The 26105-nt window shown below is 43.8% G+C and overlaps 3 protein-coding genes across 3 annotated transcripts; all 3 read left to right on the top strand.

Moving 5' to 3' along the window:
- The first annotated feature begins 5629 nt into the window (after nt 1-5629).
- Nucleotides 5630-9183, top strand: Slc10a3 (solute carrier family 10 member 3). Its single transcript, XM_032889859.1, is given in 5 exon segments — nt 5630-5984; nt 7418-8111; nt 8114-8509; nt 8512-8673; nt 8676-9183. Coding segments are annotated over 4 exon segments (1413 nt in total). The 5' UTR covers nt 5630-5984; nt 7418-7555; the 3' UTR covers nt 8975-9183.
- Nucleotides 9184-9818: 635 nt separating this feature from the next.
- On the top strand, nt 9819-12690 carry Ubl4a (ubiquitin like 4A). Its single transcript, XM_032889860.1, has 4 exons — nt 9819-9969; nt 10135-10240; nt 10479-10687; nt 10802-12690. Exons 1-4 carry the CDS (start codon nt 9922-9924, stop codon nt 10997-10999), a joined length of 561 nt encoding a protein of 186 aa, XP_032745751.1. The 5' UTR covers nt 9819-9921; the 3' UTR covers nt 11000-12690.
- Nucleotides 12691-24050: 11360 nt separating this feature from the next.
- On the top strand, nt 24051-25485 carry Lage3 (L antigen family member 3). The gene is made up of 3 exons (XM_032890332.1): nt 24051-24340; nt 24673-24801; nt 25177-25485. The coding sequence occupies exons 1-3, from the start codon at nt 24138-24140 to the stop codon at nt 25289-25291; spliced, it is 447 nt and encodes a 148-aa protein (XP_032746223.1). The 5' UTR covers nt 24051-24137; the 3' UTR covers nt 25292-25485.
- The last annotated feature ends 620 nt before the right edge of the window (nt 25486-26105 follow it).

The raw sequence follows: 26105 nt of genomic DNA, 5'->3' as shown, positions 1-26105 counted from the left end.
GTGTGTGTGTGTGTGTGTGTGTGTGTGTGTGTGTGTTTGTGTATGTATGTATGTTGCATTGCATGCCCAGGTGTGCCATGTGTTAAACCCAGAGAGGTATGGGGGGCATGAGATTACTTTGTCTACCACTCTACATTATTTTTTAAGACATTTTCATATTCATATTTGTTTCTCACTGAATCTAAGTTTACTGTTATGGCAAGGCTGTCTGGCCAGCAAAGTCCTGGAATCCATGTCTCTACCCACCCCAACACTGACATTACAAGCCCATGCAATGATCTACAGATTTTTACAGGAGTATTGGGAATTCTTACCCACTGAACCATTTCCCTAGCTCCTAGTTTTTGTTTTGTTTTGAGACAAGGTCTCACTCTAAAACCATGCTGCCTGGGGCTGGAGAGATGGCTCAGAGGTTAAGAGCATTGTCTGCTCTTCCAGAGGTCCTGAGTTCAATTCCCAGCAACCACATGGCGGCTCACAACCACCTATAATCAGGTCTGGTGCCCTCTTCTGGCCTGTAGTTGCATACATGCAGGCAGAAAGCTGTATGATGTATACATAATAAATAAATGTTTAAAACAAAAAACAAAAAACATGCTGCCTGAAGCTCACTAATTTAGAAGCTGACCTCAAACTGACCCTCCTTGTCTCAGCTCCTTCTTACTAGGATTACAAGTGTAATTGTAATTCCTAGCTGTAAATATTTAGTCATTCAGACATCAACCACCTTAGAGCACTACTTTTCAACCTTCCTAATGCTGCAACCTTTTTTTTTTTTTTTTTTTTTTTTTTTTTTGAGACAGGGTGTTTCTTTATAGTCTTTGCTATCCTGGAAATTACTCTGTAGACCAGGCTGGCCTTGAAGTCAGAGATCCACCTGCCTCTGCCTTCCGAGTACTGGGATTAAAGGTGTTTGAGCCACCACCACTATGGCATATGCTGCAACCTCTTAATACAGTTCTTCATGTTGTGGTGACCCCAACCATAAAATTCTTTTCATTGCTACTTCAGAACTGTAAGTTTGCTACTGTTATGAATCATAATGTAAATATCTAATATGTAGATGGTCTTAGGTGACTCATGTGAAAGGGTTAGTCAATTCTCAAAGGCATCACAATCCACACATTGAGAACCATTGCCTTTGAGCATGTATACTCCTAAAATATATACATACTTGTATGTCATATGTGTGTGTACTAATTTGAATTTTATAAAACACAATATGGGGCTGGGGAGATAGAGTACTTACTGCTCTTCCAAAGGACCTGGGTTCAGTTCCCAGCAACCTCATGGCAGCTCACAACCACTTGTAACTCCAATTCCAGGAGATCCAACACCTTAGAGAGTTTCTGCCTACACATGGTTCACATAAACTCATGCAAGCACACACACAAAAATATATTTTAAAATACACTTTAAATTGTTTTGCAATGAATTTCAGGGCTGTAGCTGTAGATCAGTTGATGGGATGCTTGCCTAACATGAACAAGGTACTGAATTTGATCCTCAGTACCATATAAACTGGGTTTTCTGTTGTGGTGATGAAAGCAGAAGAATTCAAATAAAGATCAAAGTCATCCTCTCAGCTACATTAAAAGTTTGATGCCAGCTCTGAAATTCTGTCTCAAAAATAAATAATTGTCTAAACATGGCTGTTCCAGCAGTGAGAGGTTCTATGGAACTGCATACAAGCAGCAGTTAGCATATTGCTTTTATTAGAAAAATTCCTCTGATGGTAACCTGGGTTCCTCTGATAGTAGCCTCGAGTGACCTAAGAACACACTTTGCCCAGTTTGGTCATACACAAAAGGGCATTGTACCTTTTGACAGAGAGACTGGCTTGCATAGAGTTGGAGGTTGGGTTTAGTTTTCTTCAAAAGAACTTCAGAATGTACTACAACAGGAGAAATTCACAGAATGAAGCTTTCTGTACAAGCTCAAAGCCCAAACGTTTTGTAAAGAGATCGAATATCATCTATAGAGATTTCTGAGCCTGAAACTACCCGTTAAATAAATGTAACTGATAATAGATTTTAAAATGTATTTATTGTCTCAGTTTATTATTTTTAAATTATATGTGTGTGCCTTTGTAAGGGGTATGTACATATGATTGCAGGTGATTTCAAAGTCCAGACAAGGGCATCAGATCTCCTATAGCTGGAGTTACAAGCCTGGTGTGGGTACTGGGAACCAAACTCAGATCCTCTGTAAGAGCAATATATGCTCTTAACCACTGAACCATCTCTCTGTCTGGCTGCTAGATAAATGTATATTTAATACTTTTTAAATTTTTTATTTTTAAATTGTGTATATGTATTGTGTAGAAGTTTCCTCAGAGAGTGAAATATTCCATCTTGAAGGGAAAGTAGTTTAGACAGAAAGTAAACAGCTCAAAATAGCTTCAGAAAGCCCATGAAACTGACCAGATTCACTCTACTCCTCCATCTCTAAGATACAGAAGCAATAAAGACTGCTGAGAGACATTCTCAGGCCAGTTGGGCTGCTCAGATCTGGTAGTCTAGAAAAAAAGACATAGCAGCCCAAAAGAAGCAGAGACACCAGATGAGCTGCCCAGTACAAGCTAAGACCAACCGAACCACTGAAAAAGAATACCCTCTGACCCACTGAGCTGCCTGCAGGCTATGCAGTGTGCTATAGGTTTCCAGAATTTATGAACTGTCATCCATACAGGAGTGGGCTTTGGTGATGGAGCTATCTTTCAGTTATTTCTGCTCCTGTAACTCCTCACCCATATTCCTGTACGTAACCCACAATAAAGTCCAGGTATCTGCATTTTAGTCTATTGTTGGTTCTGTATCTGGGGTAAGTAGACATTTGTTTAAGTCTGTTCAGGAATAATGTCATAAAAAAGCGTGTGTATGAGTTTGTACATATGCATGTAGTGCCTGATGAGGCCAGAAGAGGATAGTGGATCCACTGGAACTGGAGTTATAGGCAGTAGGGAACCACCTGACATGAGTGTTAGTATACAAACTCAGGTCTTCTAAAAGAAAAGTCTGTGCTTTTAATCACTGAGCAGTCTCTCCAGTCCCAGATAAATGTATTTTTTAAAAAAATTTTAATGTAACATATCAAAATTATTATTTACTTGAAAGCTAAAAAGAGATATGAGGGGGTTGGGGATTTAGCTCAGTGGTAGAGCGCTTGCCTAGCAGGCACAAGGCCCTGGGTTCAGTCCCCAGCTCCGAAAAAAAGAAAAAAAATATGAGTTTTGTGATTTTTTTTTCCTCCACATGCCCAACCACCTAACCATATGTCTTTGCACTTCCTGGAAGCAAGTACCTCCAAATTTGTGAGCAATTAGCTTCTCCCACAACAGTGGCAGAGTTTCATTTCTATGGTGATCAAACCCAGGTCTTTTTTTTTTTTTAAAGACTTATGTATTTATTTTATGTATTTGTACACACAGTCACTGACTTCAGACACCAGAAGAGGGCATCAGATCCCATTACAGATGGCTGTGAGCCACTATGTGGTTGCTGGGAATTGAACTCAGGACCTCTGGAAGAGCAGTCGGAGCTCTTAACCACTGAGCCATCTCTCAGCCCCCCCAAACCCAGGTCTTAATGCAAACTAGACAACGCTGTGTGACTGAAATATACCACAAGCTCCAATAGGTTCTTTAGCTTTATTTATTTTTTTATTTTTAAAAACTACTTATTTTTAAGTTGTGTATTCATGTATGTGTTTGAGTACATGTGAGTGCTGGTGCCCTTGGAATCCAGCTGTCAGAACCCTCAGAGTTGGAGTCATAGGTTGCGATCCACATGGCAATGTGGGAACCAAACTCAGGTCTTCCCAAGCATATGCACTCTTGTCTCTCTGGAGTTACTTTTTTCCCTTGGCTTTTAAGTTATTTATTATTCAGTAATTTCATATATGAATACAATGTATTTAGATTATATCTACCCCTCACTCCCCTTCTTTAGCACTTGTTTGTTGTGAGGTAAGGTCTCCTGTAGCTCAGGCTGGCTTTAAACATGCTATATAGCTAAGGGTGACCTTTAGCTCCTCCCTCCACTTCCCCTTTCTGGTTGAGCCCAACTACGGGTTGGACCATCACACCTCATTTATTTTAAAAAGATAAACTGGCCTTTAAATATCCAATCCTTTTTGCCTAGAGGCATAAGGCCCCTGGGTTGGTCCCCAGCTCGAAAAAAAAACAAAAAAAAAAAAATATCCAATCCTTTGGCAAGGTGGTGGTGCACAACGTTAATACCAGCACTCAGGAAGCAAATCAGGCAGATCTCTGAGTTCCAAGCCAGCCTGGTCAGCAGACCGAGGGCAACCAGGGCTACTCAGAGAAACCCTGTCTCAGGGAAAGAAAAAAAAAAAATACCCCTGTCTCAGTCTTCGGAGTGCTAGCATATCTGAGAAAGGGTTCATTTTAGAATAATACTCATTTATTCTAGACTCTCCAGTAACTTTGGGATCACCCTTTTTTTAAAAATTGCGTTTGCATGATTTGTGTATGAGTACTCAGAGGTCAGAGGACAACTTCTAGGAGTCAGTTTTTTCCTTCCATTGAACTAGTACTATTGATAGGCCTCAAGTGTTTTTACCAACTGAGCCATTTCAAAAGCCTCATTCTTTATTTTATTTTATAGATTTTTCAAGACAGGATTTCTCTGTGGCCCTGGACAGCCAGCCTGGAACTCTCTCAGTAGACCTGGCTAACCTCGAACTCAGCAATTTGCCTGCTTCTGTCTCCAAGCCTCATTTTTTATTAAAAGAGAGAGATCAAAACAAATAGTAAAATAAACAAGTTTACTTTGTACACTTCAAAAAGAGTAGATATGGCAATAACAACCACCTGCATACAAGTCACCTTTTAAAAAATGACTTATGTGTATGTTTGTCTGTGCACCACATGCATCCAATATGGGCAGAGGCAAGAATAGGGTATCAAATCTCCTGAATTGTAGTTACAGACGGCTGCAAGCTGCTAAGTAGGTGATGGGAATCGAACCAGAGTCCTCTGAAAAGGAAGAAAGCGCTCACTGAGCCTTCACTTCTACCCCCGCATGACCTTTAATTCAATATCAGTTTACTGTCCTCTGACATCACCTTCCCAGCACCCCATTTTTATCTGAGGCGGTAACCACACAAGAACGTACTTATAGCTCCATACGCCAATAGCGGTGACTTAGGAAGTCGGGTCTCACGTGGTAGAGCCAGCGCGTCACTTCCAGAAACGTCACTTCCGTTGGGAACTCGACACAAGCCCGCCAGGGCCTAGTGCCTCTGTGAGAGGGCGGAGTCCTAGCACGCGGGTGGAGCCTTGGTGGGGCGGAGCCTGTGGGGGCGGGACGAGGCCCGGGCGGGGCGGCCCTCGCTCGCCGGCGTTTGCCGGCCCGGCCGCTGCTGGTGAGGAGCTCTGTAGTCGCGGAAGCAGGTGAGAGACTTCAACCAGGTAAGGAAGGATGGGAAGTGACTTCTGGCTCCGTCCGCTGTGCGCGATCACCAGCTCTGGACAGACCCAGCGAGAGGCCTTGTGGGCGCGGGCGTGACGTGAAGGCTCTTCTGAACCCAAGACTGCCCGTAGGGGTTGTGAGCCCTTCCTAACTTCTTTAACCACCTGACAACCCCTGGACTCCAGGTGCGGAGGAGACCTGGTCATCACTGCTAGTTATCCTTCAGACCATACACTTTGCTGCTGTGGAAAAAACTTCCGGACGGTATTGCTTCCTTAGCCTTGGAGTGTGTATACTCTTAACTCTTCCAGCTCCTCTATCAGCAGAGGTGTAGGATAGGGACCAAATCCTAAATCCCTCTTTGCAGTGACTATGGTCCATCATACGGGTAGGATGAAGTATGGGTGGGTGGCACTTAGCCGCTCCATTAACTGGCTCACACTATTCTGATGCCTAATCTTTTCCTCTCTACTTGACTAGTTACTTTACTTTGGTTTTCCTGCCTCCTTCTTCATCAGTGAGACTCAAGACTGAACCAGGGCCTCCAGGGTAAGTGATCAATATTCAAAATCAGCATAATGTAAAACCTGCTATGTCCACTGCCATCTAGTTGCCCCAGTTCTAGCAGATGATGATATAAAAGTGTTAACTAGCCAGTTGAGAAAGGGAAGGAAGCTGACCTCTCCTTTTGCCCCATATTACTCTACCCTTAGAAATACTTAGGCTCACTATAAGTTTAAAGCTTTGGTAGGTGATACACACCTTTATCTCAGCACTTGGGAGGCAGAGCTAGGTGGATCCGAGTTCCAGCCTGGTCTACATGGTGAATTTCAGGCCAGCCAAGACTACACAATGAGGCCCTGTCTCCGCAGCAGCAGCAGTAGCAACTACAACAAAAAGACTTTCATAGGACTAAACGTGGTAGCCTATACCTTTAATTACAGCACATAAGAGATAGAGGCAGGCAGATCTCTGTAAATTTAAGGCCAGCCTAGTTTACATTTGAGTTGCAGGCCAACAGAACAGAGACCCTGTCTCAAACCAAAAGACTCTGGTAGGGTAATACATGCCAGAAGACTCTAAGTACAGAGTCTCAGATGTAGCAGCAGCTATGAGAGTTCCCATTTTGAAACCAGGGAGCTCTGACAAGAGAAGGTTGCTCAGTGAATACCTATTGTATCCTTACTGTGTTCCTACTGAAGTCCTAGTGTAACTTCCCTGAGAAACAGGGGTGTGCTTCCCACAAGAACTTCCATCTCATAACTATAGGGCAAATGAAACAAGACATATATCTACAGCTTGTCAGTAGCAGCATTTGGTTCAGGAAGTCACCTACAGCACTTTGTTAAGACTTTGTAGCTGGCAAATGGCACTTAAACTCCTTTATTCTATTCTTTAAAGACCTGGATCTGGCCCAAGCCAGTGTTCCTATCAGCACCTTTTGTTCTCATCTGACCAGTCTCTTTGTCTCCCCCCTGGTGGAGCCAAGAGAATCAGGAGTCCAAGATGTCAGTTCCTGGGCAGCCTGGGAGACTTGATAGTTCATTTCCAAACAAATCAAATCAAATAAATGGCTCCACTTCCCAAGTATTGGGATGACAGGAGTGAGACACCATACTTAGCCCCTCCAGGCAGCAACTTAGTTCATTCTCATGGTGGTATCATTGCATCTTAAAATGAGTGTGGGATGGGCTAGTGGTGACAGGGTAGAGATTGCCCTCAGTATTAGAACTTCTCTATGAGGTTCCCATTGTAACAAAGTCCATGGAATTTGGCAGCCTAAGTGGAGTTTCCCATATGTAAGTGACCCCTCTTGAGGGCTGAGAAGCTTGTGGCAGTTGTGCTCAAAGAGGAGATGGCTGAATAACATTCAAGGGCCAGCACTATTCCAAAACTAGAGGTAAAGGATTGAGAGCCCCATGCTCCTAAGCATGCAGTTTCTCCTCTTTATTAGCCTCTTTCTTTGCCCCTTCTCTTTTCAGGAAAAGTCCTGATATCAAGGAAGAAAACAAAGGACCAGGACCTTCCCATGGACCCTTCTCAGGACATTCCAACAGCACAAGCAAAGGTGTTCCCCTAATACCCAAGAAGCCTGAAAACACTATCCTTTGTGAAGTGCCATGGTGGTCAGGAAAAGCAGAGGTAGCTCCCAGCAGTTGCCTGGCCTGAGAGGACAGGGTGGTTGTACAGGTTTTGTAGGCATGCTTGGAACTGTCCTGCTGTTCATCAGCTTGACATGGGGGGCCCAAGTGATGGCCAGTGCCAACATCAGCACTGCTCTGGGCCACAGAATTGGTCACTATTTGAGTATTGGGGATGGCTCAGTGACAGAGTTTGATTTCCCTGAGAAGAGTGAGGGTATCATTGTGATCTCTAGCCAGTATACTGGACAGGCCAACGGGACAGGCCCCAGCCCCACACTGAGGGTTATATCCCTGGACACAGAGGTGCTGACCGTTAAAAATGTAAGTGCCATAACCTGGGGCAGTGGAGGCGGCTTCGTGGTGAGCATCCACTCGGGTCTGGCTGGGCTAGCCCCACTCCACCTCCAGCTCATGGATTCCCATGAGGCCCCACCCCTGCTGATCGAAGAACGGAGAGATTTCTGCATCAGGGTGTCACCTGCTGAAGACCTCTCTTCTGCCCTCAACGCCAACTTGGGCCACTTCTCAGAGAATCAATACTCTACCTGCTTCTGCCTCTTATCTTTGTCAACAAGTGTTCATTTGGGTGCAAAGTGGAACTTGAAGTTTTGAAGGAGCTCCTACAGAGCCCCCAACCCATGCTGTTGGGCCTCTTGGGCCAGTTTCTGGTCATGCCCTTCTATGCTTTCCTGATGGCCAAAGTCTTCATGCTACCCAAGGCCTTAGCTCTGGGCCTCATCATTACCTGCTCATCACCTGGTGGTGGAGGGAGCTACCTCTTCAGTCTCCTCCTTGGAGGAGATGTCACCCTGGCCATCTCCATGACTTTCATCTCAACAGTAGCTGCCACTGGTTTCCTGCCACTCTCATCAGCCATCTACAGCTACCTTCTCAGCATCCATGAAACACTCCACGTGCCCATCTCCAAGATACTGGGACCCTGCTGTTCATTGCCATCCCCATAGCAGCAGGTGTAGTTATCAAGTCCAAACTCCCCAAGTTCTCTGAGCTACTGCTACAGGTCATCAAGCCCTTCAGCTTTGTACTTCTCCTGGGTGGCCTGTTCCTAGCCTACCACATGGGGGTCTTCATCCTAGTGGAGTCAGGTTACCCATTGTACTGGTGGGTTTCACAGTGCCTCTTGTTGGCCTCTTGGTGGGCTACAGCCTGGCCATCTGCCTGAAGCTGCCAGTGGCCCAGCGGCGAACAGTCAGCATTGAGGTAGGGGTGCAAAACAGCCTGTTAGCTTTAGCCATGCTACAGCTGTCTCTGCGCCGCCTTCAAGCAGACTATGCCTCTCAGGCCCCTTTCATTGTGGCACTGAGTGGTACCTCCGAGATGCTGGTTTTGGTTATTGGCCAGTTCATCTACAGCAGCTTTTTTCCTGTTCCCTGAGCCCCCCTGGATCAAGTTTTATAACCCCCAGTCCCCATACTCCTCTCTTGTATACCAAAGGCCTTTAGTTCTCATGCACTATGCACTCAGACAAATCTAGGCTTATTTTTTTACTCTTCCCCCCAGCTTTCAGTGCCAAAGAGGCCATGCTGAGTTAGATAGTTGGGTATTTCCCAGAAATATATTTCAATAAAAAAAAACAAAAGCAAGCTCGGGTCCCTTCCAGTCTGTCCCTTGGAGCCTGTGAATTGGGGTAAGAAAAGTGGGTCTGGAAAGGTATGGGCCAGAATGGTGAATAAGCTTTGTGACCCTGCACAGAGCCCACTGTCTCCTCCTCACTTACTCTGTTTTGCACATAGTAGACATGTACCTTTGAGCTGTATCCGCAGATCTACAAAGGCTTTGCTCTAACAACCCTCCCCAACAGGGCAGACCTCTGCACTATGAGCGAGGAGAGCAGAGGCCTCCGTCCACTACTTCTGAGCTTCAGTCAGGATACTTTTGCAGCTAGACTAAAAAGGCAGTAGAACGCCATCAAGCTATGGCAGGCAAGACTGGAACATTTCTGTATCTGAGAGACATTACCGAGTGTTTGCACTGACTTGGTCAACCAGCAGGGTGGGAATTAGCACAGGACGAGTCCTTCCTTTCAAGCCACAGCTCCCAAGCTAAGCAATCCTGGCCTCACTTCGATCCCAGTAGGCGGGGCATGCCCACGTCCCCACACCATTAAGCCCAGGTGGCAGACTACCCAAGGCACTACCCGGGCAGATACAAAGGCCCAGAGGCGGGACTGAAGAACGCGCAGGCGGGAGCCACGAGGCGGGCGCGCCCCTTTCACGGCTTCCGGCGGCGGCGGGCGGTTCCGGCGCGCGCCCGGGGCAGCGTCGCGCAGTAGGAGACCGTTGGGGTTTGCGTTCGCCGTAGTGGACGGTGCGGTGGACATCATGCAGCTGACCGTGAAAGCGCTCCAGGGCAGGGAGTGCAGCCTACAGGTAAGGTCACCCTGCAGGCTGCTGCTGCACTCACCCACTCCTGCCGCTGGGGGCCGAAGGCGGGTAGCGGGAGGCCGGGAGAGCTGACCTCAGGAGGGGGTGCGAGGGTTTCACCGCCCAGGGAATTCGGGCTGAGCCCTTGCCTCTCCACCTCGGCCGGATCAGGTGGCGGAGGACGAGCTAGTGTCAACACTGAAGCACCTGGTCTCGGATAAGCTGAATGTCCCTGTGCGCCAGCAACGTCTGCTGTTCAAGGGCAAGGCCCTAGCAGGTAACCAGGGAAAGGAGCCATCCAGGGAGCCCCATAGGAAGCTAGGGGACGGGATGTACAGGACAGTGTAACGGATCAGGGCACTGGATGCCACTGGACCTCAGAAAAGTAGCTGAGCCATCACCACCCCACCTCCCCATAGCCAGATGCTGCAATGCTTCACTCTGGCTGTCTGTGGCAGAATTGCTTCCCAGCCACCATCAGTGAGGAAGGAACCACACCAATCTCTCTTTGGCAGATGAGAAGCGACTGTCAGATTACAACATTGGGCCCAATTCTAAGCTCAACCTAGTTGTTAAGCCTTTGGAGAAGGTGCTACTGGAAGAAGGGTCTGCCCACAGACTGGTCGACTCCTCAGCCACCCCTATCTGGCAGCTGATCTCCAAAGTCCTGGCTCGTCACTTCAGTATAGGAGATGCCAGCAGGGTCCTGGAACAACTACAGAGGGTGAGAAGAGTGATGCTGGACTTCCCATCGTAATGCTTGTACCCCAGCCCTACCTATTGCATCCTACTCCTTCCCACTGGCACCCCCTGAATCCACCTGGTCTTTTCTCTTCAGGATTATGACAGGTCCTTGAGCCGCCTAACACTGGATGACATCGAACGTTTGGCCAGCCGCTTTCTACACCCTGAAGTGACTGAGGCCATGGAAAAGGGTTCTGCAAATAGCATTGTGGGATTGTGGGGAGAAATCCCAGGTCAGGCCACAGCTGCATGTTGCATTAAATGTGTTCTCATGTCGCAGTTTGGCTCATAGTGATAATAATAGCTGGTATGTATCCGGCTCTTGCTAGGTGCTACGTACTCAGAGTACATGGCCTGAGTTCTCTTCTGCCTCCCACAGCTAAGTTGAGGCTTCACTGTAGAGACACCTAGCAATGGCTTGGGACAGGCAGGGTCCAAGTCTAGACAGCCTGTAGAAGTGCCTCTGGAGGAGAAAGAGTGTGATGTTTTGAGAGATGGGCCTTAGCATTCCCTTTAGCCCACTCAGCATACACCCTCAAAAGACTCCCTCAGGAAGCCACTAATCCCTGTCACCTGCCCTCTAGTATATCTGTCATAGCCCTTGGCAAATCTCCATAGGAAGCCAAGTGATAGCTATCCAGGGCCCCTCCACTGCTGCAGCCAGTGTGCTCTTGAATAACAAGCAGGTTAGGGGCTGGAGGATCAGAAAGATACCCCAGCTCCATTCTATGACTTGAGTCAACTTTCTGTGCTACTTTGGTCCCCAACCAAAGTGAGTCTAGTCTGTTCCATGTTAGCCACTTCTCTGACCTGAATAAGTTTCCTTCCCCCTTTCCCAGCTCAAGGTAGGAGTCTCTGCTCTCATCACCTGCAGTTCAGTAAGCAAACTGAAGCCAAAAGGGAAGTGATAGCCAAGCATGGGCCACTGGATGGAGTATCCTGGGCCTTTGTAACATAGCTCTTCTCCGGGGGAGGGACACCCTATCTGCTTGGCTCCTCCTGGCAGTAAGTCTCACCCACAAGGGACAACCAGTGATTCAGCAAGGCAGTGTCACAACTAGGACTCTCTGCCTTGGTCTCCTTACCAAGTGTTCACCCACAGTATGGGACGGATGCTTCCTCTGCCCCTGTATACAGGGGCTTTTACTTTGCACACCTTCATTGCTTAAGAAGGAACTCAGGGTGCTGAGAAAGAGAAATATATACTGAAGACAGTGATTCCTCTTTTCACTGTACCTATGTCTGGGTGCTAAAGGTCATGTAAGTACTAGCTCCTTTGAGGAGGATCCCTGGGAGCAGTCAAGCTAGAAGATAGTCACCTGCAGGACACTACTGTCCTTCCACTTTTGCTAGGAAAGCCACTCTACTCTGAATATTCTTGGACTACACTTGCCTTTCCTGCCCACTGGCCTCCTGTATAGGCCTTGTGGATCAAATCTTGAGTACAGGAATATAAAGTAAGGCCTGCGGGGATGTTCAGGTGATGATAGACCCTGGTATTCCTAAGACCTGGGGTACCACATCGGGGACCTGCTTGTGAGCTTATGTAGAGAGTGGCAGCTCAGATAATGAGCTTGCCAATGACCTTGTTCACTTTGAGTCAGGGAATGTATTTATAAAATTAACACTAAAGATGCATGTGAGATGTTTCACCAAAAGGAACTCTATTAATAAGCTAGAGTGCTTTTGGTTTCCAATAATTGGTTTAAGAACAGTAAACTTACTGGCTTATAAAACTGAAAAAGCCTAGGAGTACTGGCAGTGGATGAACAATTTCACCAAACATCCAGCTTTTTTCCTGCCTCCCTCTGAATTCTCCAGGATCTGCTTCATCCTCACCACCACTTCCAAGGATCAAAGCTGTCTACAGCTTCATCAAAATCTTTTATTCACTGCCAGTGAGGAGCACTTTCTCTCTGTAGCATAGCTTCTGTCTCAGATGCCCCAGCAAATAAATGCTGTCTCTTATTGGTCAGAACTGAATCCTGTGTAATATTTGGGCTGGGAATATGGGAAAAGTTGTTGTTGATTATGCATTAGCACCTATTTAGGTGGTCTTGTGGTCTCTTTCCTGGACACATGAACTGTACCAGGGAGAAAAAGTAAATGGATGTCCTGGTGGGTGCAGATGGCAACTGTCAAATACAGGAAACATTCCACCAGAAAGAACATGACTTCCTTAGAGATAGTAGAGGAAGAAGGGATGAGGACTCAGACAAGGAGCATTTTCTGAGACTTTAATTCAAAAATATTTAAAGTTTCTAAAAGCAAAAACAAACCATAGATATGTTCATGAGTCTCTTGAGCCAATGCTTCTTAATTCAGAGTGCCAGAAGCCTGCAACATGCTTACCTTGCCCAAAGATGAGATGACAGTGTTTGGATTAGTTTATATAATGGGACAATCGACAGGTTTGGCTAAGTAGCTACCTATAGAAAAGGAACTATTCTTGAGAGTTCCTCCTGAATCAAGCTATGACTGAAACAAAAAACTCACAAATGTAGGAAGGAGTTCTGAAAGGGGTCTGATGTCTGTTTGCCTTGGGAGGCTAAGATGTCTGTGTATGTGGGAGGTCAGTAGCAGAGGTGAGATGAGATTGGACATGGAGATAAGTGAGGAGCCCTTGAAATATGCATTGGGGGCCCTATAATGGAAAAGGTGGCCCAGAAAAGCAAGAAGATGGCTTCTTTTGATAGTCAGCTATTGGATTATTATGAACCTTTTCTATGCAGGGCACTTATTTCATCCTCATTTAACTGCCAAGTCGGGGAAGTGGGTGATCCACAACTTGAACCCAGTTCTAGCTTTATCCCTAAGCTCATATAACCAGACTGCTATGCCTAGGAATTATCTATAAACAGGGAGCCCTAGATACCAGAAGGATGATTGTGGTGGCTACCCAGAGAAAGGTGCTTTAAAAAGACTACTTTTAATAGAAAAAATGAATAATAAAATCAGGAGTCAAAAGCCACCTCGTAAAAAAAAAAGGTGAGGTCTCAACCCCAAGGGGCTTTACCAACCACAGAGGAATTTAAAGAGGGGCCAGAGCATAGGGATAGCACCAGTGCAACTCAACTCAAGGACAGGCATCTACAAGGGAGAGCCCATCAGCGCTGCCACTACAGGGACAAGATGGAGGTTGTTCCCACTGTATGGTAGGCCAAGAAGTCCTCAGAAACCTCATTCCACAAGATATATGTACAACAGAAGAGTATCAAATAAGTGGTGTTAAGCCCTGGGGAGCTCTGTCAGAGCAAGGTGGCAGATAAGAGGAAGGAAGACAAGAGGCAACAAATACTGCTGGGATGAGAAATGGGAAAGGAGCCATAAAGTAGGCTAGTGAAAATAGTGGACACAGGATGCAGATGCTGCATTTGCCTTGAATTTGGTATGGCTCCCTATACACCAGCAGGCTCAACTCTAAGGGCCCTCATCAGAGATGGAATATCAGGGATAGGAATATTTGCCATAGACATGGTCCTGTATAACCCAAGAAGTGGCATTAATCCACTTACTGCCCCCTGCCCAACACAAGTTACTGAGAGCCACTGCCTGACTTTCAGATTGGGGCCTTGGTCCTAGGTATGTGATGTGAACACAATCACACTAGGAGATAGCATGAATGAAGAATCCAGCTCAAGTGGCCTCCCAAAGACAAATATTCTGGGAGCTGGGACAGACTCATGAGCTCAGCATTTATGGTGAAGCTCATTGAATTGGATATTCACAGGGGACAAATTAATTAATAAGAGAAGTTTTGGTATTAACTTCTGGTTTCTTCTTTATCTTTTAAAAAATTTTGTTTGTTTGTCTTGACACAGGGTTTCTCTGTATATCCTTGGCTGTTCTGGAACTCATTGTAGACCAGGCTGGCCTTGAACTCAACAGAAATAGAGATCTACCACCTCTGCCTCCCAAGTGCTGAAATTAAAGGCATTGCCACCACTGCTGGGTGAACTTGTGATTTCTTTCGTGTCTAATGGCCTCCTTTCTATTATAACATCTTTTATTCTAGCACCACAATATACTCTAGGCCCACCTTATATATTTTCTTGCCCATGACTAAGGATCAGCCTGTTACTGGAGAATAGTATTTGTCTGTTCATTGAAACCAAGATCTACGGATACTTCACTGTGAATGATCACTGCTTCTAGACCCCTTTAATAGATAAACCTTAGAAATATATATACTCACATATTTTAAGAAATCACAAGATCATGCTGACACCTTCCTCATACCACAGTGAGAAGTCTAGTTTCTGACAACAATGATATATTTACTCATTTTCTTTACCAGATAAAGAAAATGTTATCTTAACATAGACCCAAAATAGCTTCACACTCACCTCATCTACATTATCAGCATTAAATATGCTAAAAAGAAAGTCAGTTATTTTTGTCCTTAGGATATATCCCACAAGGAGTATGGTAACAGTGTTGTACTTAAAGGGTCCTGAATTGGCTGGGTGTGGCAGTGCATACCTGCCAGCTACTCAAGTGACTAAGGTGAAAGGGTCACCTCAGCACAAGGCATAAAGAGCAACTTGACCCTCAGTGAGACCCTCTACAAAAAAATGATTTTTAAAAAGTGGAAAAGAGACATTGAGGCGGCTCAGCAGGTAAAAGCACTTGCTGCAGAAGCCTGGAGAATAACCATCTCAATCCCCTATAGAAAAGCATTTTAAGGGGTTGGGGATTTAGCTCAGTGGTAGAGCGCTTGCCTAGCAGGCGCAAGGCCCTGGGTTCTGTCCCCAGCTCGAAAAAAAAAAAAAAAAAAAGAAAAAAAAAAAAAAAAGAAAAGCATTTTAAGTAGTTTCTGGTTTAGCCCTTCTGAAACTTTTACCTCAGGGTTATGTATGTTCAATTCTGTCTCTGTTGGGTTTGGTTTGAGGATTTAACTACCATGCCCAGCTTTGCTTTGAGGTTGTTTGCTTATTTAGGTACTTTTGGTGGTAATAGGGAATGACCCCAGGACTTTGCACCTTCTAAGGAAACAATTCAAACAATGAATATACCCTCAGCTTTTCTCCCAATTTAAAATGTATCTTAAAATTCTGGTTTGGTGGTACACACCTTTGATCCCACCACTTAGGAGGCAGAGGCAGAAGGATTGCTGTGAGTTTGAGGCTAACTTTGTCTACATAGTGAGTTCCAGGGCAGCTAAGGCTATGTAGAGAGACTCTATCTCAAAAACAAATAAAAAATAAAATTAATCCTTTAGGTTACCTTAGGAAGCTTGGTTTCAGCATAACATTTTTACTTTTTAACTTCATTTTCTTTCCCTTCTATTGAAAATAGATTCTTGCCTAGTGGTGGTGGTGCATGCCTAGCACTTGGGAGGCAGAAACAGGCTGATCTCTTGAATTTGAGGCCAGCCTGATCTATAGAGTGAATTCCAGGACAGCCAGGGGCCAAGGCTACATAGAGAAACTGTCTCAAAACAGAAAGAAGGAAGGGAGGGAGATTCTTATGCAATATATCCTGATTACAGTTTTCCCTCCCTCTATTCCTCCCAGTTTCTCCCCATGCCCCCTTCCATCCAGATTCACTCCCTTTCTGTCTGTCTCTCACTGGAAAAGAATAGGTTTCTAAGACATAACAAAGTAAAATAGAGTAAGATAAAACAAAAGCCATCACGTCAAAGTTGGACAAGGTAAACCAACAGAAGGAAAAGATCCCAAGAGAAGGCACAAGAATCAGAGACCCAGTTGTTCACACACCCAAGAGTCCCATAAAAATACTAAACTGAAAGCTACAATGCATATTATGTATTATATTGTTATAATATTATACATATAAACAGAGAACCTGGTGCCGACCCATGTAGGTCCTGTGATTACTGCTTCAATCTCTGAGCTCATATGAACTTTGCTCAATTGATTTAGAAGGTCTTCTCCTGGTGTCCTTCATGCCCTCTGGCTCTTATCTTTTTCCTCCTCTTTTGTAGGGTACCCTGAGCCTTGAGGGCAGGAATTTGATGGAGATACTCCATTTGAGGCTGAGTCTTCCAAGATACCTCTCTCTCTCTCTGTCTCTGTCTCTGTCTCTGTCTCTTTCTCTCTCTCTCTCTCTGTCTCTCTCTCTCTGTCTCTCTCTCTCTCTCTCTCTCTCTCACACACACACACACACACACAGCACACACACACATGCACATTGTCTGACTGTGGGTCTCTGGATTTGTTCCCATCTGCTGCAGGAGATACTTCTCTAATGATGCTGAGCAAGGCACTGATCTATGGCAGAGTATCATTAGGAATCATTATATTGCTACTTTTTAAAACCTGTGGTACTTGGTTTTACCCTAGGTCTCTAGGCTATCTAGTCTCTGGTTCTTGATCATCCAAGCAGTGTTCGGTATAGGTTCCTCTGTCAGATGTAGGGTTGGTGAAATCTTTTTCCAAATCTGTTGGTTGCTGTTTTGTCCTACTATCAGTGTCCTTTGCCTTACTGAAGCTTTTCAGTTTCATGAGGTCCCATTTATTAATTGTTGATCTTCGTGCCTGAACTATTGGCATGCTGTTCAGGAAGCTGCCTCCTGTGCCAATGTATCAAAGGTTATTCCCTGTTACGTATACTTTTTAGAAATCCACACCTGGTCGGACTAGGCTCTAGAATTGGTAGCCGCCCATTCCTCCTTGCCGAAAACTGCAATCTGGCCCTGGTTCCTGAGGCTGACTTGCTAATCCAAACCTATTCTGATGAACGCCTGGAGCTAAAGACTGACTACCCCAGTGGTTGGCTACACTGACCACCAAAGACCGCTCTGAGGTTATGCCCTCTCTCTCGCCCTCCTAAATCGTCACAAATGGAAAACACTAGAGAGTTCTAACACTTTAAAACCATCCACATAGCACTGCTGGGCGAAGATTATCCTGCCCCATCTTCCTTGGCCTCCGCAGGGTGCTTATGTCACAAACTATCGGTGACCCGAGAAACTACATGTCCACAACTTCTCATCCGCCCCCTGCCCAGTCCGACTTCAATCTTCTCCCCTTCTCTTCCTGCCCTGCCCTGAAAATCCCACCTCCATATCTTCTCCCAATGATTAACTTCTGCTATCTTTATTAGCCAATCAACAATTAGGAAAATAATTAGGGAAACAATCAGGGAAACTCCCCCTACAATCCCCCACTTTCTTTTCTATCATGTTCAGTGTATCAGGTTTTATGTTGAGTTTTTTTTTTCTTTTTTTTTTTTTTTTTTTTTTGGAGCTGGGGACCAAACCCAGGGCCTTGTGCTTGCTAGGCAAGCACTCTACCACTGAACTAAATCCCCAACCCGAGGGGTTTTTTTTGTTTGTTTGTTTGTTTGTTTGTTTGTTTGTTTTAGATTTATTTATTATATAGAAGTACACTGTAGCTGTCTTCAGACACCAGAAGAGGGCATCAGATCTCATTACAGATGGTTATGAGCAGCCATGTGGTTGCTGGGAATTGAACTCAGGACCTCTGGAAGAGCAGTCAATGCTCTTAACCACTGAGCCATCTCTCAGCCCCCATGTTGAGGTTTTTTGATCCACTTGGACTTGAGTTTTGTGCACAGTGATAAATAATGGATCTATTTACATTCTACTACATTCAGAAATCTAGTTTGGCAGTACCATATGTTAAAGATGCTGTCTTTTGTGTGGTGACCCTGCTGTCTTGACTATGAAGTATGAAAGGAGGGTGACGTGCTGACCCCAGAGCAGGCCCGTGTCCTGAAGCTGTTTGGGTATGAGATGGCCAAATTCAAAGTGACCATCAAATACATGTGGGATGCCCAGTCAGGGAGATTCCAGCAGATGGACGATGACCTGCCCGAGAGCACACCTGAGTCTGAGGGAGAGTCTGAGGAGGAGGTGGATGACAGCTGATTCTGGGAACCAGAACTAGGGACTTCCAGCAAGTTCTTCATCACCGCTGGACCACCCCACCCCCCTGGCTGCTGTCGCCCCCTGGAGGGATCAGCTGGTTTTTTCCCTATGGATAAAGACAAGGGAGGTGCTGAGCAGTGACTTTGTTTCTATAAAGAATAAAATTTTGTCTGCAGGGTGTTCCCTGTAGACAGCGGAGGGAAAAAAAAGATGCTGTCTTTTTGCCAGTGTGTATTTCCCAGCTATTTAAATAATAATAAAAAACAGTGGTCTAAAGGTGTGTGGATTTATGCCTGGGTCTTCAATTTGATTCAGTTTGATCAATGTGTATGGTTTTATGTCAATAGCATGCTGTATTTATTACTTTTGCTCTGTAATACAGCTTGAAATCAGAAAAGGTGAAACCTCCAGAGGTTTCTTCATTGTTCAAGATTGTTTTAGTTATTCTGGTTTTTTGTTTGTTTGTTTGTTTTCTACATGAAGTTGAGAATTGTCCTCTCAAGATCTGTGAGGAATTATATTGAAAATTTGATGGGGATTGCATTGAATCTGTAATTGCTTTTGGTAAGATGGCCGTTTTTACTGTTAATCCTATAGATCCATGGGCATGGGAGATTGTGCTATCTTCTTTCTATTCTTGTCTTTTGTTTTGATTTTTTGTTTGTTGGTTTGTTGATTGTTGAGATGGGTTTTCTCTGTGTAGCAGCTCTGGCTGTCCTGAATTTACTAAATAGATGAGGCTGGCCTCCAACTCACAGAGATACACATGCTTCTGCCTCCCAAGTGCTGAGATTAAGTGTGCTACCACTGCCTAGCAATCTTTCCATCTTTTGATATCTTCTTCAGTTTCTTCTGGGACTTGAAGTTTTTGTCATATAGACCTTTCACTTGCTTGGTTAGAGTTACCCTCAATATATTTTATATTAGTTGTAGCCATTGTAAAAGGTGTTTTCCTGATTTCTTTCTCAGCCTGTTTAAGTTTGAATATAGGTGGGCTACTTTTTTTTTTTTTTAGTTAATTTTGTATCTAGCTACTTTGCTGAAAGTGTTTATCAGCTATAAGGGTTCTCTGGTAGAACTTTTGGGGGTCACTTAAGTATACTATCATATCATCTGCAGATAGCAATACATTGATTTCTTCCTTTTGAACCTGTATCCTCTTGATCTCTTTTTGTTGTCTTATTGCTCTAGCTAGAACTTCAAGTTCTATATTGAATAGACAGGGAGAGAGTGGATCCTTGTCTTTTGCCTAACAAAGAATTGCTTTGAGTTTCTGTTCATTTAATTTGAAGTTGGCTATTGGTTTGCTGTATATTGCATTTATTGTGTTTAGGTATGGGCCTTGTATCCCTGATCACTCTAAGACTTTTAACATGAAGAAGTGTTAGATTTTGTCAAAGGTTTATTCATCATCTACTGAGATGATTATGTGATTTTTTTTCTTTCAGTTTGTTTATATGGTGGATTACACTGATAGATTTTCATATATTAAATCATGCCTGCACTTCTGGGATGAAGCCTACTTGATCATGGTAGATGATGTTTTTTGATGTGTTCTTCAATTTGGTTTGTGAGTATTTTTTATTGAGTATTTTGGCTTAAACTTTTTAAACTACTTTCTTTTTTTTTCTTTCTTTCTTTTTTTTTTTCCGGAGCTGAGGACCGAACCCAGGGCCTTGCGCTTGCCACTGAGCTAAATCCCCAACCCCTGGCTTAAACTTTTATGAGGGAAATTGGTTTGTAATTTTCTTTTTATGGGAGTCTCTGTGGTTTGGGTATCAGTGATTGCAGCTTCATAAAATGAATTTGGCATTGTTTCTTCTCTTTATATTTCATGTAATAATTAAAAAATTGGTATTAGCTTGTATTTGAAAGTCTGGTAGAATTCAGTGCTAAGACCATCTGACCCATGGTTTTTGCAGGGGAGGGGTGTTGGGAGACTTGTAATGACTGCTTCTACCTCACTAGGGATTATAGATATGTTTAAATTGCTTATATTGATCTTGATTTAACTTGGGTAAATGGTACCTGCTGAGGAAGTTATCCATTGCTTTTAGATTTTTTAATTTGATGAAGTACAGGTTTTTAAAGTATGTCCTCATGATTCTTTGGATTCCCTTGGTGTCTGTCCCTCTTTTGTTTCTGATTTTGTTAATTTGGATACTGTCTCTCAGTGTCTTTTAGTTTGGCTAAGGGTTCTCTATTTTATTGATTTTCTCAAAGAACCAATTCTTTGTTTCATTGATTATTTGTATTGTTCTCTTTGCTTCTTTTCTTCTTCACCCCTCAATTTGATTATTTCCTGCCATCTACTCCTTTTGGTTGTGCTTGCTTCTTTTTGTTTTAAGGCTTCCAGGTGTACTATTAAATTGCTACTATGAGAACTCTCAAATTTCTTTATGAAGGCATTTAGTGCTATGAAATTTCTTCTTAGCACTGCTTTCATAGTTTCAAACCAATAAGTTTGGGAATGTTGTGCCTTCATTTTCATTGAATTCCAGAAAGTCTTTAATTCTGTCTTTATTTGACCTGGAAGTTGAGTAGAGAGTTGTTCAGTTTTCATGAGTTTGTAGGTTTTCTGTTGTTTCTGTTGTTGTTGTTGTTGTTGTTGTTGTTCTTGAAGTCCAGTTTTAGTCCATGATTATCTGATAAAATTCAAGGGGTTATTTTAGTTGTCTTATATCTGTTGAAGTGTGCTTTGTGACCAATATGGTGAATTTTAGAGACACTTCCATGAGGTGCTGAGAAGAAGGTATATTCTTTTGTGTTTGGGTGAAATGTTCTATAGATTTAGGTACATTTGGTTTATAACATCTTTTAGCTCTAGCATTTCTGATTAGTTTTTGAAAGGTAACATTGGAAATTAAATCCTAATGTTGATAAGCAAGTCATAAGAAAGTTCAGGGATATTCTTACTAATAGAAGAGGCAAGTACAAAATGCTGAGGGTAGGCCATCCTTGCTCAGAAGCAGAGAGAAGGCCCCAGTTACTGTACAGAATATGGACCCAGCAGGGGGCACAAGGCCAGAGGGAGAACTTGAGCCACATTATACAAGGATCTTATAAACAACTGCAGAAACTTTGGATTATACTCCAAGTGCAACAAAACATTTTAGAGATGGTTGGTTTTTTGGTTGGTCGGTTAGGAATGAAACCAGGACCTTGAAATGTCACATAAGTGCTATACCAAATGTGTGCTGCCCAACCCACTGCCACCTTTCTTATTTTTAGAGTTTTCTAAGATCAATTTATTTATTTTATTCTATATAAGTACACTGTCACTGTCTTCAGATACACCAGAAGTGGGTATCAAATTCCATTACAGATGGTTGTGAGCCACCACGTGGTTGCTGGGAATTGAACTCAGGACCTCTGGAAGAGCAGTCAGTGCTCTTAACCACTGAGCCACCTCTCCAGCCCATTTTTAGAGTTTTAAAAATGTTTAATTATTTTATTTTTTATATGTATGGGTGTTTGTCCTGTATGTGTCTCTTTGCAACAGACATATTCCTGGTGACCATGGAAGCCAGAATAGGGCATCAGATCCTCCTGAATCATTTCTTGTGAGCTGTTAGATGGGTGGTGAGAATGGAACCCAGGTCCTCTGCAAGAGCAGCCAGTTCTGTTAAAAGTTGAGCCATCTCTCCAGCTCCAATTTTTTTTAAAGATTTATTTCTTCTATGTGAGTACGCAGTTGTTCTTTTCAGACACACTGGAAGAGGGGACTGGATCCCATTGCAGATGGTTGTGAGCCACCATGTGGTTGCTGGGAATTGAACTCAGGACCTCTGGAAGAGCAGTCAGTGCTCTTAACCACTGAACCATCTCACCAGTCCAAGAGATATTTTAAAAATGAAATTAGAAATGATTTTTCTTAAAGATTTATTTATTTTATTATGTATATAAGTACACTGTAGCTGTCTTCAGACACACCAGAAGAGGGCATCAGATCTCATTAGATGATTGTTGTGAACCACCATGTGGTTGCTGGGATTTGAACTCAGGACCTTTGGAAGAGCAGTCAGTGCTCTTAACCATTGAGCCATCTCTCTCTCTAGCCCATTAGAAATGATTGTATGGAGGATAAGCTGTAGACAGTTGTAAAAGAAAATCAATCTCAGAGCTTTTGAAGGTGTTCAAGGAGAGGAGCTGGAGATATGGTTCAGTAATTAGAACTTGCTGCTCTTTCTTACAAAGAGCCTAGATTCAGTTCACAGAACCCACATGACAGTATATAACCACCCATAACTCCAGTTCCAGGATTCACACAGACACCAGGCACTGCACACAGGAGGTATACTTATATACAAGCAGAGGAAACACTCAAAGACATAAAATAAAAATAAATAAATCTTACCTGGGGTGAGGGTTATGCTTTGTGCCTTTAATCCTGGCACTCAGAAGGCAGAGGCATGAAGATCTGTGAGTTTGAGGCCAGCCTGGTCTACAGAACAAGTTCCACAACAGCCAGGACTTCATAGAATCTCTTTCACCTCTCTCTTCTCTGTCTCCTCTCTATCTCCTTCCTTTCCCTCCACCACCACCCTCAACAGTGTCTCACTATATAGCTGTCTTAGAACTCACTATGAAGACCAGGTTGATTTCAACTTCACAGAGATCCACCTGCTCTACCTCCAAAGTGTTGGAATTAAAGGCATGTAGCCCTGGCTATGAGAACTTATCTGGAAAAATAAACACATCTTTTTTTTTTTTAAAAAAAAGCATGTTCAGGCACAGATTACGGATCTTGCTGGGAAATGACATAGAGGAGACAAAAATGCAGGCGTACAACCTATTTTAAAGGAAAACCTCTTGTTTGCTGATACTCAAAATCTCATTTCACTTCATTTGTTTGTTGATGGTTTGTTTTTTTTTTTGTTTTGTTTTGTTTTGTTTTGTTTTTTGGTTTTGTGACTGGTTTTGAGATGGTATAAATATGTAAGTCTGGATGGCCTGGAAGTGGTTATGTAGATCAGACTGATCTCGAGCTTAAGCAAAGAACTACTCCTACCTCCTAAATCAGTGGTTCTCAACCACCCTAATGCTGTAACCCTTTAATCCTCTATATTGTGGTGACCCCAACCATAAAATTATTTTTCATTGCTACTTCATAACTGTAATTTTGCTACTGTTATGGGTTTTAATGTAAATATATGATACGCAGGATATGATATGTGACCCTCGATTGTGATCCATAGATTGAGAACCGCGGTCCTAAATGCTAAGATTTCAGGAAGCATCACAATACCAGGCCACCTGATAGTTTTTTGGTTTGATAGTGTTTTGGTTTTGGTTGGTTTTTGTTTTTTGGAAAATATAACCTTAGGTCCCTTTTAGGAGCCTGAAGGGACAGCTTGGCGTGGTGATGTACTTTAGAGCAGAAGCCAACCAGATAAGCCTATAGATTCCCGGACAGTCCTCTTGCCGGCTCTCTCAATTCGCACAGGCGCCTGTGGAATGGCAGCCTTGCGGGGGCGGAGCTTCCGGAGGATAAGGCGGGTTCTGAGCCGCAGCAATGGCGGAGGAGGCGGGCTGGTGACAGGAGGATGGGTTTGAAGGAGGAGCAACAGCAGCCATGCAGACGGCACACGCAGGGTTAAGCCATACTGCAGATGGCGCCGACAATCCGACTGGCCGCTTCTGTCCTGGTAATGCAGGCACAATGGCAGTTTTTCCCAGTGGAGCTCACCCTGTTGCAAGAGCACTGGAAGCCCCCCGAAATTCCAGCAAAAGCTCCGTGCTTTTAACCCAAAGGCCTGGAATCCGACATCATAAATTGTATCCTACCGGACATGGACAGCTGGGCCATCTGCGGGCTGCTTGAAGCGGGAAAGGGGGTAGTCTGGAGGAGGGTAAAAAAGGGAAAAAAGCAGAGGGGGGGGGGGAAGCAGAGGGACCCGCGATTGGGGTATGTTAACCACAGATGGTCTGGGCATGAGAAATTCCTTGAGAACAGAGGAGGGATGAAGGAAGGGTGGAGGGAAATGAGTGGAATGGCCCAAGCATTGTGGGAAGATGTAGCCTGGGGATCTTAGACCAGATGCGATGATTTTAGAAGGCTAAGGAGGCAAAGTCGATTCAAGATGGTGCCTTTCCTGAGTCTCCACCAGCGCCCTCTTCGTGCCTTTCCCTACCTCTTTGGAGGCGGAAATCGCCTGTGGGTCCCTAGCTCCTGATGTCGAACCACACCAAGGACTGGTAGAGAAGGAACTTAAAGTGAGCGGCAGCGTGCTGGAGGTGTAAGTGTTGAAAGAGTAGAGCATGCTGGGTAGGTGTCTGGGCCATTTTCCACCCCAAGGATGCACTTCCTCAGAGACATCACACTAGGGTGCGCTAAACCAGTCTCTACCTACTATGGATGCCGGAGGGGAGATGAAGAACCGATAGGAGCCAGGAGAAAGGCGGATGGTCTGATTACTGTGAGTTCCAGGCCAGCTAGGTCTACATAGCAAGCCCTAGGCCAACCATGGCTACATAGTGAGATTCGCTATCTCTTTCCAAAATAATAATAATAATAATAATAATAATAATAATAATAATAATAATAATAATAATAATAGGAAAGAAATAGGAAACTACTAGTTTGAATTTAATGTTCTTTTCTTTACTCTTAGACACTGGATCGCGGAAGATTCTCGCCTCCTCCGAATTTCCATCATGAACTTTTTTGACCAGCTTTCTCTAGTGGTGAACACCATTCAGCTCTTTGGGCCCCCGATTTCCTGTTAAGCCTGGCTGGGGACCCAGGTCTGACCTTATCCCCATCGACTAAGCAGTACAAGTTTCCTTAGTGAAAAGATTCCAGAAATAGTAGCTGCTACATAAATGTGGGGGCCTAATTTTTTTTTCACGCACGTAGGGGCCATTTGTTCTGGTGCTTCAATGTTTGTTGCTAAAGAAAATAAAGCTATGCTGCTAATCTACATTTGTGTTTATTTTCAGCCTCTAAATTTTCTTTGATTTTTATTTTGTGTTGGAGGAGGGGCTCTGGAATCCAGGTATTTGTTAATACAAGGTAAGAATATTCACTTAATATGTATAAGCTCTTTGGTTCAAGTCCCAGCACTGGAAAAATATAAGAAAAAAGTGAATGAAGATAATTTTAGAAATAGAGGAAAATTAAAACTACATGCACTATTGTAGTTTGAATCCTACAAAGTGAGAGGAGAAAAAGAGTTGTCCTCTGACCTTGGAGAGTGCTTGCACATGTGCATACATACAAACACACCAAATAAATACAATTTTTAATTTTAGCATTATAATTCTAAGTATTTTTTTCATCTAAAGTGCATTTTTCTTTCTAGCCAACTCTATTTTTTGAGAAAGGACTCATTGGTTTCAAACTCTCCAGTTTTTTCTTAAAGATTTATTTATTATATATAAATACACTGTAGCTGTCTTCAGACACACCAGAAGAGGGCATTGGATCTCATTACAGATGGTTGTGAGCCACCACGTGGTTGCTGGGAATTGAACTCAGGACCTCAGGGAGAACAGTCAGTGCTCTTAACTGCTGAGCTAACTCTCCAGCAACTTTCCAGTT

The sequence above is a fragment of the Rattus rattus genome, chromosome X (assembly GCF_011064425.1).
Source record: "Rattus rattus isolate New Zealand chromosome X, Rrattus_CSIRO_v1, whole genome shotgun sequence".
Classification (NCBI taxonomy): Eukaryota; Metazoa; Chordata; class Mammalia; order Rodentia; family Muridae; genus Rattus; species Rattus rattus.
This window is presented reverse-complemented; position numbering and strand designations above follow the sequence as displayed.